General features: G+C 41.3%; 1 protein-coding gene and 1 pseudogene across 1 annotated transcript; one reads left to right on the forward strand and one right to left on the reverse strand.

Moving 5' to 3' along the window:
* Positions 1-260: 260 nt before the first annotated feature.
* Positions 261-12,434, forward strand: SRGN (serglycin). Its single transcript, XM_006760925.2, has 3 exons — positions 261-415; positions 8,274-8,421; positions 11,499-12,434. The coding sequence occupies exons 1-3, from the start codon at positions 340-342 to the stop codon at positions 11,740-11,742; spliced, it is 468 nt and encodes a 155-aa protein (XP_006760988.1). The 5' UTR covers positions 261-339; the 3' UTR covers positions 11,743-12,434.
* Positions 10,337-11,043, reverse strand: LOC107182675 (annotated as a pseudogene).
* Positions 12,435-16,494: the final 4,060 nt, after the last annotated feature.

Here is a 16,494-nt window from a genome sequence, read left to right on the forward strand (position 1 = left end):
AGAAAAAAACAAACTCTACTCAATGCTGATTCTACAGGTTTAGTGGAAAAAAATGTTCTAACAGGCAAGTGGCAAACAACAAAGCTTTTGAAAAGCCAGACCTGGGAGAGAAGTGCTGTTTCATAATGGGTATGAATAGTTATTCGGCTGCTTTTTTTTTTTCAATCTCTCTGGTTTTTTGATGTGGATCTCTCTCTATTCGTTCAGGAAGTTATGACGTGAGCTCTGGGCAGGGCCTGAGGTTTTAGAACCCTTTCTAAAAGGGACAGAGAGTGCCTTCTGCATTTCCTAACGGTGGGGTTGACGTGCGAGCGGCAGAGCTTTGGAAGGCTGGTCACGATGCAGGTGCTTCTCCCATACAGCCGGCTGGGCCTGGCTCTCGCCCTCATCCTGACTTTGGACTCTTCAGTTCAAGGTAAGCCCAGGACTCTCGTTCTCCTGTCATCTTCTGGGTAAGCCCCAGGGTCCACACAAATGATTATATTCACTTTAAAGTACAGGATGCATTCTATTGTGGGAAAGTAGGCAAAGGAAAAGGATTTTTGGTGACTGAACTTCTTAGTGTGTGTTTGGTTAAGTTTGGTACCAAGAACAATTAAACTCTCAGACTTGTAAACCCTTTGCAATGATTGAAATGCACCGTTTTATGTTGGGATGAAAATGTATGGGTTATAAATTTTTAAAGCTCAGAAAGGATGACAACCTGTGGCAGGGAGGAGGTGGCACTGTTGGGGGTTTGGGAGTATCTACCCACCCCTGCGTGTCCACATCTCTCCCAGGTTTTAATGGATTCCAGTGGTGTCACAATTATTGTAACGCTGGGAAGTGCTAGTTTTTAATCAGCGTCAATTTGACCACGTGTATTTTTCATCTTTTTAAACTTGGTTCTTAGTGAAAATTCAATTATGAGTAGGCCTAGTTCATGAAAACCCTCTTAGATTTTAAAGAGAGACCAAAGAATTTTAGTATTTGTGCTGCTGGTCAGAGAAACGTCACATCTGAAAATTTCCTGTTAGACTTCTCTGTCACTTATGGTTGTTTAGTAAGACTGAATTGAGGTAAAACCTTGAATCACTAAGAAAACAAAAATGTTTGTAAGAAATATACAATAGCTGCTCCTTTGGTAAATAAGGGATCCTGTCTAAATGAGGCAGAGGTCATGGTAGAATTTATAGTAGAAAAACATTAAGTTCCCCTAAACTGTAAAGGAAATATTGAGTCATGGTGACACACATGCCCCAGGTTTGCTTCTTTGCATCTTGTTTTTACTTCTGATGGAAAGGAAGTCGTATCGCTGATCTCAGCTACATTAATTATGTATTGGAAATTTATAAGATCATTTTTCTTGTGATGCAATTATGGAGAACAAACAGCAAGCAATGTTGCTGAAGCTTTCCCACAGATCTATTGATTTTTTTTTTAAAAGTGTTAAACATTGTTAGTTGTAGGGAACAGGCTTTGACTTGGGTCTCTCAGGGAATATCTTGAGCTCGATGAATAATTCCATGTGTTCTCGCAAGATCCAGAGCAGAAAGGTCCATGTTTGTTGCACAGTGATCAGTGTGCTGGGTCTTCTCTGGCCAGAGCTAGAGATGTCTTTACATCTTCAAAATTTCCCAGAAATGGCATGTTCCCCACCAAGGTTCACCAGGTAAACTAGAATTAAAACAAAAATGTTCCATGTAATAGGTATTCATCAAAAAGAAGTGAAGAAAGAAAGAAACCATTATGAGATTGTATAAAGTACTAGCATTTATGTCATCACCTGGTAGGGTTAGCTCTTTGCTGGAAAAGAAACCAAAAAGGGAGACAATGAATGAATTGAAAAACTAGGGTGTTTCCAAAGGAGAAGTTGGAATGAAGGGTTTGTGCTCAATTCTGAGTAAGAACAGAAATAGATGCCCACCCATGGCGACATGGTGAGTGATCCATGTGATGGCAGATAGGATTCGATAGCATCCTTTCCCCACTTAACCCATTGGTCTGACTGAACTGATCAAATTAACTAGCCTTTTGACTTGTTCTTACTGAACATTTTCAAAACATCTTAGGTGACTGTATTCCTGTGCGAGGGCTGCCATAACAAAGCACCACAGACTGGTGGTTTAAACAACAGAAATTTATTTCCCCACAGCCCTGGAGGCCGGAAGTCCAAGATCAAGGTGCTGGCGGGGTTGACTTCATTCTGAAGCCTCTCTCCTGGGCTCCTGGCTGGCTGTCTTCTCTCTGTACCTTTATATGGTCCTTTGTATATGTCTGTGTCCCAATCTCCTCTTCTTTTTCGGACACCAGCCATATTGGATTAGGGATCATCCAATGACTTCATTTTTCTTTACCTCCTTTTAAGGCCCTATCTCCAAAGCCAGTCCCATTCTGAGGTCCTGTGAGTTAGGACTTCGGCAGATGAATTGTGGGGGAGAGACACAATTCAGCCCATATCAGTTACTATGAGTCAAACCCAAGTAAAGACATGGTGTGCAACTGTCTACAGAGTCAAAGCAATGGGAGCTTGGCAATGTATGGGAGACCCTGGAGAGCACGGGGTCTCCCACACATTTTAATGTCGAGCTTCCAGGGGGTTATTGATGAGGCCTGTGAATCTAAGCTCTCTTATTGCCTCTCTTCTTCAAAGATGCCCATAAAGAGAGAACCTGGAAAATCCATGAGCAGGTATGGCCAAAAGGGGTCAGGGCCAGACCATGTGTCCATTCCACAGTTTCCTAGATCACAGTAAAGACACTGATTCCACTCATGTGCGCCTCTGTTTGCTTGTAATGGGTTTCCCCCTCCATTCTCTGGGAAATGATCGTCACAGTCCCTGTGAGGAGGAACTGACACCAAGTTAAAGAGGAGAAAACTGGATCTTATACTCGTCATCTCATTTGCTCTTTACATCAACCTTTTGCAAATAATTTACGAGACTTGCTCAAAGCCCCTTACAACTAATTAATAGCAGAACTGCTCATCTGATTTGAAGGTCAGCTAACTTTCTACTGCAACTTGGCTATCTTCTTGGTGTGTTAGAGATTTTATTTATTTGAAACAGAAAACCTTCCTTGGACTATAGCCCTTGCTTTAAAGTTTGCCGCTGAGTTGAGGGACAGAGAGGGGGAAATTGAAAGTAAACTTGATAGTTTTATAGCTTGTCAAACCATTCAAGGGTGGAGTCTCCCCTCCATATTGTACAGTTGACGGGCCAGTAGGAAGCAACTTCAACTTAGATAGTGAGGTCTGTGTGAGTGCTGCCGAACAGTGAATCAAATGGTCTTTTCTCCTTCCTCCGTCGCAGTTTCTGCTTAAGTTTTTCTAACACACCTGCTGCAGCAAATCCCCATTAAGAAGAGGAAATTAGTAAATTGTGATGATGTTGGGGGGAAATTGGTACTACAGTATAAAAGGACAGAGGTTACTGCAGTAAGCTATTTGCTCTGGTAATGTAAATATAGAAAGTATTTTTGGTAAAGCAGGAGAGAGAGAGAGAGGAGAAAGAGGAGAAAGGAAGTGGTGGGCAGTGAAGGAAAGGGATTCTAAAGAAAAATCATTCTTCTCCCTGGAATCTATGACAAAATCAACCAGCAGATCCAGTAAGTGGGGCCTTTTAGGAAGATAATCTTTCGGTACAAGAGCATACTTTCTTTTATTTTATTTATTTTTTTACCTTTTATTATTTTTTTGTTTTTATTTTATTTTTAATTGAAATACAATTTGACACGGAACATTGTGTAAATGTAAGGTATACCTGTTGATTTGATACATTTATATATTATAGATTGTTGCTATTATAGTTATAAAACATCTATTACATCACATAATTCTCATTTATTTTATTTTATATTATTTTTTTAAATTTCTTTATTGACTAAGGTATTACATTCCTTTTATTTTTTTTTAAATATGGTAATCATAAACTATTTCTCTCAAGCAAGAGAGAGTCAAGGTACTCCTACACTATTAGGGGCTGAGTCTGTCAGATTTTCACATCCTGCCTACTCCTTTGAATAGACATGTGAGGAACTACGGTCTGTAATCACGTTCCTTATTTTAAAAACACCAGTCCCATCTCAGATCAACTTTGGAGTGGGGGGAAGGTGACCGCCATCTTTGATTTCTTTATACATTTTTAAACAGATTTATTGAGATCAAGTTCACATACATACAATTCACCTGTTTAAAGTGCACAGTGTCATGGTTTTTAGTGTGTTCACAGACACAGGCAATCATCACCACAGTCAATTTTAGAGCATCTTGTCATCCCCCTCAAAAGAAACCCCCTTGATAAATTTTAAAAGCTGCGATTCTGAACTTTGGGGAAAATTTTGTGCTTTAGATTTCTTTTTTTACTAGTTTACCAAAGTTGTATTTGTTAGACCAGTGAAAAGATGTCGTCAATCACCTGGCTTCTTCCTCATAAAATGTCAGTTTAACTTTTCTGTTTAACTTCCTACCTATGCAAATACTTCTTTGGCTTGATATTCAGTGCTTTAGCCACATGTAGAGGACACTGCCTAGACCTGCTCTGTCCAAAATGGTAACCACCAGCCACTTGTGGCTTCTTCTTTTTTTATTTTAATTTTTTTTTGGGGGGGGGCTTCTTGAAATGTGTTTAATGTGGCGAGTCCAAATTGAGACCTGCTTTCAGTGCAAAATACACACCAGATTTGAAGTCTTAGTATAAAAAAAAAATCAGTAACTTTTATATTACGTTAAGTAACAATATTTATTGGAATATGTTGGCTTAAATAAAATGTATTTAAATGAATTTCACTTATTTCTTTTTACTCTTTAAAATATGGCTGCTCACCTCGGTTGCAGGTTCATCCCTCCCCAGGTCAGGGCACATTCAGGAGGCAACCAATCAAGGTGTCTCTCTCACGTAGAGGTCTCTCGTTTCAAAATATGACCACCTAAGGGGAACAGAGGTCAGTGTTCCTGACTAAACAGTCAGGAATTGCATGTTTAAAAAATTCTTGTCCCTGGCCGGGTAGCTCTGTTGGTTGGAGCATGGACCAGATGCACCAAAGATTCACCGAGGTTTCAGGTTTGATCCCCAAGTAGGGGCACATGCAGGAGATAACCTGTGAATGCATGAATGAGTAGAAGAACAGATCAATGTTTCTCTCTCTCTGCCTCTCTCTCCCTTCCTCTCTCTCTTTCTCTCTCAAATCAATAATAAAATAAAGTTAAAAAGAAAATCTTGCTGCACACCAGTGTGCCTGCTGCTACAGTGGTTGAAAAATCACTGGTCAGACAACATAGGGTGTGAAGACAGCACCCTCTGCTGGAGAAGATGTTGATTTTTAATTTTTAAAATTTTTATCCCACCTGCAAGCTTAAGACTTCTGAGTAGTACATAATTAGATTCCAAACTGAGGCTGCTTTAGGAAAGAACCAGAGGAGAAAGAAAGAGCTAAAATGTATTAACTACCTACCATATGCAAAGGCTTGTGGTAGAGATTTAACATACATTTACCTTACTTAAACAGGAACTCTTTGGAACACTATTCACACTTGAAAGATGAGAAATTGAGAGTCAGAGAGGCATTAAATGATAGAACAGTAATTTAAATTCTGGTCTCTCCACAAGCTATTCTCTATCAGAGCTCGGTCTTCGTTGTTCTCCTAAACAGAGAAACTAGCATTTAAAGAGCTCTGACCATGTGCTATCCTGAACACTTAATATTTATATCTCATTATTAGGTTTACTACTTTCCCCCATTTTGTGCATGAGGCAATTGAGGCATAGGGAGGAGGTTAAGTAGGTCAAGGTCACACAGCTGGTAAGGGGCGGGCATTGTGATGCCATCTTGCCACCTGACCCCCAGCCTCCAGGCAGTGACAGAGCTAACCCTTATTAATTAATTAATTAATTTAAAAATCTTTATTGTTGAAAGTATTACATATGTCCCCTTCTTCCCTCCAACCCATTTTAAATGATTAGCTGTCCCAGACCAGACATTGTATTGAGGAACCATGGGAAAGATTGTGCTAGACTAGCAGTTCAGAAGGAAGGGAGGAAGGAAGGGAAAGAAAGAAAAAAAGAAAAGAGAATATTTAGGTTTTTTCTACATTAAAGTCTTTCTTTTGTTTATAATTTTAAAGAAATATTGTTTATTACAGCAGTTTAGAAAATGAAATTTTTCTGGTGAAAAAAATCACCAGAGTCTACTACTAGCTATTTTTGTGTATTTCCTCCCATCTCCTCCCATATCTGTTTCTAAGGTTTCCTTAACCGTTGTGTATATAAACAACTATTATGCATCACAGTGGCATTCTGCTTTTTTCACTCATTTTAAAATAGAGGTTTTCCTATGATGTTACATAGTCTTTTCCCTAACTAACTACGTTTTTACCATTTGGTTAACATTCTTTCATATGAATGCCAAATAATTTATTTGAGCATTTTCTATTGTTTTGATTATATTTTCCTATTTCGAATAATACTAAGGTGGACAGTTTCATGTATCTTTTGTATTTTACCTATTCCTCTATTTCCCTATTGATACAGATAAGTATGTATCATGTATATCTTAATGATATAATAACTTGGCAGTGTTGTATTTATGAAATGATTCAGAAAAACGAGCTAGAAAAAAGTCGAGGATAGAGATAATAGTCATGAGAACAGGGGCCGTAATGATGAAGAGGATGTTTCGAAAGCGTTCAGTGGTTCTGCGGTCTTTTAAGAACAGAGTTCTTGGCCATCCCATTGAGATGTAAGGGGAACTTGACCTCAGAAGAAGCTCCACTTTCCAAACTCTGAGAGTTGCTGTCAGAAGAGAATGGGACGCAACTTATTTGAGCATATGCTCCTGGAAACACAGATACCCAGGAGGAAGAAAAGCAGAACTCCCAAATCCACCATCTCTGGGGAGTTGGGTAATGAGATTAGCAGTAATTTCCCTTTCGCTTGCTACATTTTTTTTTTTTAAATTGATTTCAGAGCGGAAGGGAGAGGGAGAGGGAGAGAGAGAGAGAAACATCAATGATGAGAGAAAATCATTGATCGGCTGCCTCCTGCACACCCCACCCTGGGGATCGAGCCCACAACCTGGACATGTGTCCTGACCGGAAATTGAACCAGCAACCTTTCAGTGCACAGGATGACACCCAAGCCACTGAGCTACACTGGCCAGGGCATCCCATCTTTTGCTATTGCAAAAAATGCTGCAGTGATTGTCCATGGCACTATATATTTTTTTAGTAGTTGTTGTTATGATCTGTACAGGACAACAATGTGCTGGGCTCTAAAACCACCTTTCCTGCTTTTCAAGAATTGCATATGCCAACTATAAATAAAAAAATAATACTTTTAGGCATGCCCCGTCTTGCTAGGTGATTACTAGTTGCACTCATGTGAATAAACTATGTGCTTGGGGTGGGGAGGAGATGAACCTTTTGAAGGGTCAAGTATTTCTCACCACTGGGCCTCCATCCTTGCTAAATGGAGGAATGAAGACTTTATTTCATGAATTAATTAGAGATCTCCTATATAATCTCATAACATTTCCGTAGAAATTAAACTCAAAGGAAGCTATGACAGACTAGGATAGTCCAGCCCGCCTGTCCCTCTGTGAGGAGGAGCCTTGTTGTTTTGAAATCTCTGACTAGGTCGAAGGGCAAAAAAAGAGGCCACGTTTTTAACTGCTTGCATTCCTAAGGGCGCTCGATGGTCCTAAGGAAATAGGACTCTGTAATATGTCTGGTACATGCAATATATTCCTAACCTTTGTGAACATGATGGGACTCATCTCTATAAGAAGAGCCGGGCAGCTCCTGTATGGCCTCAGTTTTCCTTTGTGTAAAACGAAGAGAGTAGTACAAACATAATGCTAGTTAATATTATCAGGTGTTTACTGTGTGCCCGGCCCTATGTTAAGGCCTTTACATGCATTTACATGCATCTAATTTCTGTGACCAGCTTATGAAAAAGACACACTGTTAAGATCTTCGTTTTGCAGTGAGGGCTCAGGGAAGAGAAGGTTTCACAGCCCATCAGCAGCAGAGCTCCGACTTCACTCCACGCAGCTGGTCACCAAGTCCTATTTTAACCTTCAACTCTGGCTACTTTGTAAGGGAGTTGTGAGAAGGACAAACGGTACACGTGTAAAAGGCTGGTACCCAGTGTGTGCTCCTGTCATCTTTATGGTCATAAAACCTTTCCACACTTTACCCGCTACCAGATTTAGAATCTATTTAATTTCTTAGTGACAGAGAATAGATTAGAAGCTGTGTACGAGGTACTTATTAACCACGTGGGTTGCTTGTTTGGGCAGGTTTACCTGTGCGGAGAGCCAGGTACCAGAGGGTCCGCTGTAATCCCGACAGTACTTCTGCAAACTGCATTGATGAAAAGGGACCCCTGTTCGACCTACTTCCAGGCGAATCCAACAGAATCCTCCCACCAAGGACTGACCCTTTTTTGTAAGTGGTCTTGATCTACTTTTCCTTTCCTTTCACCAGTCTCTCTTGAGATCTTGGCATGGAGGTGGGAGGGTCGTCTAGAATGTTTTCCTTCAGGCTCTTGCTTTGGGGGATTGGTGTTCACTGCACAGAACATGGTAAAATGTATTCACTGGTAGATGAGATGTGCAAGAATACATGGTTCACGTATTCTTTTGCAAAGTCTTTTTATTTTGGCAGAGACAAGAATTGAGTAAAAAATTTGTGAAAATAATTGGTGAGAATATTTTTCACCAACAAGTATTGAAAATGATTGAACATTATTTTATTTATGTAAATAGAGCACAATAGATACTAAAATCTAATAAAAGCCCATCAACCTCATAGTTTAAACAAAATGATATATCCCTAAAGTGTAATATAATTTAATCATAAGAAGGGATGAAGCCGAAACCGGTTTGGCTCAGCGGATGGAGCGTTGGCCTGCGGACTGAGGGGTCCCGGGTTCGATTCCGGTCAAGGGCATGTACCAGGGTTGCGGGCACATCCCCAGTGGGAGATGTGCAGGGGGCAGCTGATCGATGTTTCTCTCTCATCGATGCTTCTGGCTCTCTATCTCTCTCCCTTCCTCTCTGTAAAAAATCAATAAAATATATATTTAAAAAAAAAAAAAGAAGGGATGAAGTACTGACACAGGCTACATCATGGATGAATCCTGAAAACATTATGCAAAGTGACAGAAATGAGACACAAAAAGCCACATATTATATGACTCTATTTATAGGAAATGCCCAGAGTAGATAAATACATAGAGGCAGAAAATAGATTAGTGGTTGCCAGGGACTGGAGGGAAGGGGGGAATAGAGAGTGGCTAATAGGTATAGGATTCTTGAGGGTTCAAAAAAATGTTCTGGAATTAGATAGTGGTGATTTTTAGCAAGATGAAGTCAAGGAAAGGAAGAATAAATAGACATGACTTACAAAAGAAAACCTCGGCCTTGTCTGGCAAGCTCAGTGGGTTAGAGTGTCGTCCCAGTATGCCAAGGTTGTGGGTTTGATCCCTAGTCAGGGCACATTTAAGAAACAACCAATAAATGCATAAATAAGTAGAACAACAAGTCAATGCCTCTCTCTCTCTGTCTCTCTCTCTCTCTCAACTCAATAATATAAAAGAAAACCAAACCTCTTCTTGATCAGGTAAAACCTGTTTTAAACTTGCAAAAAAGATTCAATAGGAACTCATAAGTAACAAAAAATTGAATTGCACTAGAATCCATTATTTCATTGAATATCAAAGTTATATAACATAAAGCAAAAATGAATTATTGAAAGGATTTTCATAACAGTTTTAGTCCTCAGAGCTACACCTAGAAAATCACTCTCCTCAAAGCCAGGTAAATCATCGTGCCCAAACCAGTTAAGTCCATCATGCCTTGGGGGATCCTGGCGACCCTCTTCATCACTGCCTTCACTGTGTAGGAGATGACATCATCGCCACCCTCTGCAGTCCTGTCCTGTGCTTTGACTTGTGTGTTTTTGTCCCTCGAGGCCTTTTATTTATACACTACAGGCCCAGTGCACAAAATTTGTGCACGAGGGGGTGGTCCCTCAGCCTGGCCTGCATCCTCTTGCAGTCTGGGACCCCTCAGGGGATGTCCATCTGCTGACTTAGGCCCGATCCCCTGGCAGTCTGGGACCCCTTGCTCCTAAACGCCTGCCTGCTCACTGCTCCTTACCACTTGGCTCACTGCTCCTTAGTGCTGCTGCAGAGGAAGGAGAGGCTCCTGCCACTGCCGCTGGCTGTGCTCGCCAGCCGTGAGCCCGGCTTTTGGCTGAGTGGTGCTCCCCCTGTGGGGGTGCACTGACCACCAGGGGCAGCTCCTGTGTTGAGCATCCACCTCCTCATGGTCAATGCGCATCATAGCAACCAGTTGTTCTGATCATTCTGCCGTAATGGTCTCTTAGGCTTTTATTATATAGATATGTAATACATGCCTAGAAAAAGAATCCCAGGATTTCCCCTCCTGGGAGATTTTGTCTTGCTCCTTCATGGCCATGATGCCCGCTGAGGTCGTCAGTGCTACGAAACCAAAGTGACGGCACAGAAGTAGGTTGTTCTGCCAGTTCTCCAGACCTTTGAGCTGCACATCAAATCTGGGGCTGATTACTCCACACTTGTTCAACCTGTCGGTGAGGTTCACAACAATTTTCCCAGCTCCGTGGTCATCAATAATGTCCAACTCCCCAGTGTAGCCATCCTTCATTATCACAGTTGGAAACCAGATGGTGACTTTGGAGCATGGCCTAACCAGAACCTGGGTGTTGCCTCTCTTCAGCATTGTTGATACTCTTGGGAGCATCAGCCAGGACAGTCATGCACCCTAAGGCATCACAGGGAGATGGAGGACAGAGCCCTATGCTTTTGCTTTAAGTCCACGGCACTAACCTTGAGCTGATATTACAGCATCCTCCATTATTTTAGGTCTTAGGTTTCAATAGCGATTTATTTGAATCTAAAACATTAGAGGAATAACTCAAGTTCTTCAAAAACACTTACTTTACACCAATTTCTTCTCTCCTCAGATCTCAATGATTTTCCCTCTCTACAGCCAGTAACTTTCCTTCTCTTACAAGTGGGTTTTGTCAAAGGACTGTGAATTATTAGAAGTTTTGTAGAAATATTAAATTAGGGAAGAATGTCATCTATCTAGGCTGTCTTGTTTATCCCTTTTTTAGTGGGAGAAAATGGATAAAAGGGTCTTTTTATTTTTAATAAATGATCCCTTAAGCCTATCTCAAGTATAGGATTCTTATGCTAGTAATAAGAAAATTAGCATTGTTTATATGAGTTTGCAATGGATAGATGTGGAATAGATAAGTGCAATGAGTTACATAAAACAAGTGTAGGCAAACATGTGGAAAGGTCTGACTTACTTTTTGTTTTAAAGCCTTGAATATGGGAAATTTTAACTTTTAATTTGATTAACTAATTAACTGGGTGGCTGCATTTATTTTCTTACCTTAAAAATGTATTACAATTATCTTCCTTATGTCTCCAACTTTACTGTGTTTTTTTTCATTTTTCTGTCTTACTTCAGAATGATGCCATTCCAGAACTTGAATGATGTCTTCCCTCTTTCTGAGGACTATTCTGGATCAGGCTCTGGCTCCGGCTCAGGATCTGGAAGTGGCTCTGGAGATGACTTCCTCACTGGAATGGAGAGTGAATACCAACCATCATTTGTAGACACAAATGATGCTTTTTATTACAACTTTAAGCCTGTGCCCACAGATGACCAGGACTTGGGTCAAGATGGACCGGAAGAGAATTTTATTATATAGAAGAGAGGGTTTTCCACCTTGATACCTGCCAATGCATTCAGAATATTTTCTGTATCACAGTTAAATGATTAATTTTGGGACAAAAAGTTTTTACAGAAATTTTAAAACATCTGAAAAAGAAGTTTAAGTTTTATCAACTTTTTTCTCATGAATTATTAAATACTCCTTTACCTATTACTATTGTCCTAGAAAATATTTGCACTTTCTTTATATCCTATTCAATCAATATTGCTATGAATTAACCAGATTCCCCATGTCTATAAAATTGCTTTACAGAATAAATTATACTGTTTTTCTTTTTTAAAATGAATTTGAGAAGCAAATTGACAGGCGATATTTCATACCTAAGTCTTCAGGAACCTGACTTTGATTGTGAATTATAGATATGCCCTTTTTTTGAGTGAAAAACAAACAAACAAACCAACAACAAACAGATGAAACGCTGTGCATTATAGAGTGGGTATTTGACATGTTTTACGGTGTGAAGTGTGCAGCTCTAGGATTACCATTGGATGTGTCTGCAGAGCTACTGGACATGGTGTGTTTAGACATACGATTGCTATTTCAGTTACAAACTTAAGACCCAAAGTAAAACACAGTTGTGCTCTCCGTACCTCATACGGCTTTACCTTTTTCCCTGGATACCTGTGTCTTTTCAAATGTTGTTCTATTAAAGCAGAAGTATAATCAAAGGGTTAAGCTGTCTGGGATCTCTTGTCCTAAATTCAGGATAATAATTAATTTTGGTCAGATATTTTATTAACAGAATAGAAGTCTTATTAACAAAATATACATTTTTTACGGTGAGATCAAACTGTGTTTCTAGAATCAAGTCTATTAAGCAGTAGATGAAGAAAACACTCACATACAGCCAGAGGGTTCTTCTTGTCCTAGCGCTTCCTCTTTTTGGAGGCCACTCCCGTTTCTGTTCCTCCTGGTTCTGTGAAGCCTGTTGTCATCATGGTCATGGATCCTGTTCTGCACCGTCCAGATCTCTTGAGAACTGGGGACTTAATCTCTGCTAGAGAGAGAGCCACCTTGCCCAAGGCCACACCTTCTTCCCAGGGCAGCCTGTACCCCGTGACTGGTTGAGGAAGTGGCCCACATCTGGAGTCACAGATGGGCTAATATCAAAGACCTGGCTTCCCAATGGTTTCTAGGCGATGGGTTAATCATGGTAACTAAGGGAGATCAGGGCCGTGGTCTCTACTGATTGGCCAGCACTAGGGTAGGAGGTCGTTGATCTGGGTCTGATGTCAGCCATGGCATCGCTTCATCTGGTTTCACCGCTTTTCTGGGTCTGGGTGCAGCGGTTCTCAACCTGTGGGTCTCGAACAATGAAAATACATCCTGCATATCGGATATTTACATGACGATTAATAACAGTAGCAAAATTACAGTTACGAAGTAGCAACGAAAATAATTTTATGGTTGGGGGTCACCACAACATGAGGAACTGTATTAAAGGGTCGCGGCATTAGGAAGGTTGAGAACCACCAGGGGCTGAAACACAACTGAGGTCTAGATGTTATTTTTAGTTTGATTGAAACGCTGTCTCTGTGGTCAGTAGACCCGAGGCTTTGTTCATAAGATTATTTGATGCCAACCTAGGCCTCTCTGTCCCGGGGGCTTAATGATTAAGGGCGTGGATGTGCCAGGGAGAAGGAAGCCGGCGAGTGGAATAAAGGTGTTGACTGAGGCCAATTTGAATCAAAAGGAAAGAAAGGAGAAAAAGTAATATTAAAGAAATAAAGTTTCTGCGTGGTTACACCAATACTGAAGTACACTTTTGGGATACAGGTTTTAATACCCAGGAGAAGGTGCTGACATGCTGCTAGAACAGCTCTTAGAAGTTTGGAAAGAGTAACATCCCTTTTAAGCGAAGTAGAGATGCTAGAACTGCCTTGGCAGGCAGTGGAAGAAGGGAGTCAAAAGGTTTAAGGAAGTGAGAACGCTAGAATGAACAGACGGTGTAAACCTTGAAAACCCACCAGATGACTGTCCTGCAGGAAGGCCAAAGCAATGAAGAGTATGCGGTGAGAGAGACGGCACCTCTGAGCTATCAGTGGTAGCTCTCCTGTGAAGGGCAGGACTGATGGTAGAAATGTTACAGAACTGGATTCTCTAATAGCAATGGAATGATAAGGTCCCAAAATAATAGAGGCCAGGTGGTAACCTCAGCCATTAGAAGCCAAGGGGGCAATTATCATAATAAACAGCAAAATTAGAATGAAATCCAGGAAAGCTTACTGGATTGGGCATCTCTAGAGGTAAGATAATGGGTATGAGTCCCGCATCAAATTCCAATGTGTGTTGAAGAGGGTGGGGGGTTCTCCACACCCACCAGCAAGTCTCCAAACACCAACTAGGTGTTACAATTTTTTTGGGGGGGGGGGTTGTTACAATTCAACTCAATTCTGAACTATCTACCTAGAGATAGCATCAGATTCCACAGGTTAAGGGCTCAGCCCCATTAAGCTGCTCTCCACTTCGATGCCAATCACAATGGTAATTTTTCCAGTCTCCACATTAGAGTGGACATACCTGGTAGTTAGCACAACTTCCACATTGCTTTCTTGACCTGTGTGACAGGAGCTACTGTAATGAGGAAGACCAAGTGAAAACTTGTAAAGCTAGCCTACTACCCATCCACCATAAGTAAACATTTCATCCTGGGGGGAATGTCAGAGGATAATAGTGGACTATCATAAATTTAAACAACTAGTAGTTCTAATTGCAGCAGCTTCAGGTAGGTGGTAGGCTAACAATGTCAAAAGGAAGATCAGAAACAGTATTGGATTGGACAGCAGTATATATGTACAGTCTTCCCAGTGCCAGGTTAAGTCCTCTATTCCCGGTCATAATATAATACAAAGAGACCTGGACTGTTTGGACATTTCACAGACTATCATATAGGTCCACTGTATCTATGGATCATGAGACTGTGACCAGACCTTCCATGTCTTGTACCACTGATGCCCTGACATTTCTCCCTCAGCTCACATCTATGGCCATATAGCAGAGGGGTGTGTGTGTTCCTTATGACCAAATGACAGAATAGGAATAAGATCAAGTTGGGCTCACAGAGGGATTGGCTTGGTATATGGGTGCAAGTAAAAAATGCACGGCAGTGCCAATCAGGAGTGGCCTTGAAAATAGCTATGAAAGGAAAGCCTCCCAATGTGCAGAGCTTCCGAAGGTGTGCCTGGTCACATAGTCTGTGTGGAAAGAGAAGTAACCCAGGTTAGAATACATAGCTTTATGGATAGTGGTAAATGTATGGGTCAGTTGGTTAGGGGTATGAAATGGGAAGATGGATTGGGGACTATGAAATCTGGGGTAAAGACATGGGAATGGACCAATGAGAGAAGATACAAAGTGTGAAAATTTTTATCAAATGATAATACCCGCCCTGGTTGGTGTGGCTCAGTGGGTAGAGCATTGGCCTGCGGAGTGAAAGGTCCTGGGCTCCATTCCTGGTCAGGGCACATGACTGTGTTGCGGGCTCGACCCCCCAGGGTGGGGCATGCAGGAGGCAGCGATTGATGATTCTCTCTCATCATTGATCTGTCTCTCTCCTTTTCTCTCTGAAATAAGTAAAAACATCTTTTTAAAAAAATGATAATGCCCATCAAAAAGCATCCATCACTGAAGAGGCACTAAACAGCCAGGTGTACACAATGACTTGGGCAATGTCGGTCAGCCTTTGTCATGGGCCACCCCAATGCTAGCCCAGTGAACGCATGGAGGAGCAGCCATAATGGCAGGATGGAGGCTATACGTGAGCTCCCACTAACCAAGGCTGATCCAGCTACCGATGCTGCCAAATGTCCCAAATGCTAGCAATAACGTTCATTTCTGAACCACTGAGTGACATTATCCTTCAAGAAGACCTTGGTGGCAAGTTGCCTATGAGGCTCCTTCCATCCTGGAGGGACCAGACATGTATTCTAGGTGTGGATTTTGCTGTGCCTACCCCTGGGACCTTCAGTAGCATCAATATTGAAGGGCTTACAGAACGTTTGATCCGCCAATATAATTTCATGTATAACATTGCATCAGCAAAGGGCCTTCTTCTTTACAGTAAGGAGACCATGGGAGTCACTTGTTGTCTCACACATCATATCATAGATGCCACCAGCATGATAGAAGGACCTGCTGAAGCCAGAGCTGAGACACCAGCGTGGATAGGATACACTGAGACTGGGATATCAACTTCCAGGATGCAGTATCATGCTAAAGGAATAACTTTTATATGGTGCTGTGTCTTTAATATGTGGAACACATGGTTCCAGGAACCAAGGGGAGATGTAGGATAAAACACATCTAACATCAAACTTACTTGGGGAGTTGGTGTTTCCTGTGCCTGTAACTCTGTGTTTTGCAGATTTAGATGTCATGGTTCCCCCAGGGGAGCCTTTCCACCAGGAGGCACAGTAAGAATCCTACTGATATGTGGGCTGTAGCTATCATCATTCAGGCACTTTAAGCCATTTGTGCCATTTGTTTTTAAAAAATATATTTTTTGCCCTAGCCAGTTTGGCTCAGTGGATAGAGCCTTGGCCTGTGGACTACAGGTTCTCAGATTTGATTCCGGTCAAGAGCATATGCCTGGGTTGTGGGCTCAATCCCAAGTTGGGGGTGGGTGGGTGCGTGCAGAAGGCAGCTGATCAATGATCTCTTTCATCATTGATGTTTCTATCTCTCTCTCCCTCTCCCTTCCTCTCTGAAACCAATAAAAAACATATTTAT

The sequence above is a fragment of the Myotis davidii genome, unplaced genomic scaffold, assembly GCF_000327345.1.
Source record: "Myotis davidii unplaced genomic scaffold, ASM32734v1 scaffold134, whole genome shotgun sequence".
Classification (NCBI taxonomy): domain Eukaryota; kingdom Metazoa; phylum Chordata; class Mammalia; order Chiroptera; family Vespertilionidae; genus Myotis; species Myotis davidii.

Bases quoted from the DNA above. Each gene is read 5' to 3' on its own strand.
- SRGN (XM_006760925.2), top strand. From the start codon at position 340: ATGCAGGTGCTTCTCCCATACAGCCGGCTGGGCCTGGCTCTCGCCCTC. The intron at 416-8,273 runs GTAAGCCCAGGA...TTGTTTGGGCAG, and splicing joins TTTGGACTCTTCAGTTCAAG to GTTTACCTGTGCGGAGAGCC. The intron at 8,422-11,498 runs GTAAGTGGTCTT...GTCTTACTTCAG, and splicing joins CCAAGGACTGACCCTTTTTT to AATGATGCCATTCCAGAACT.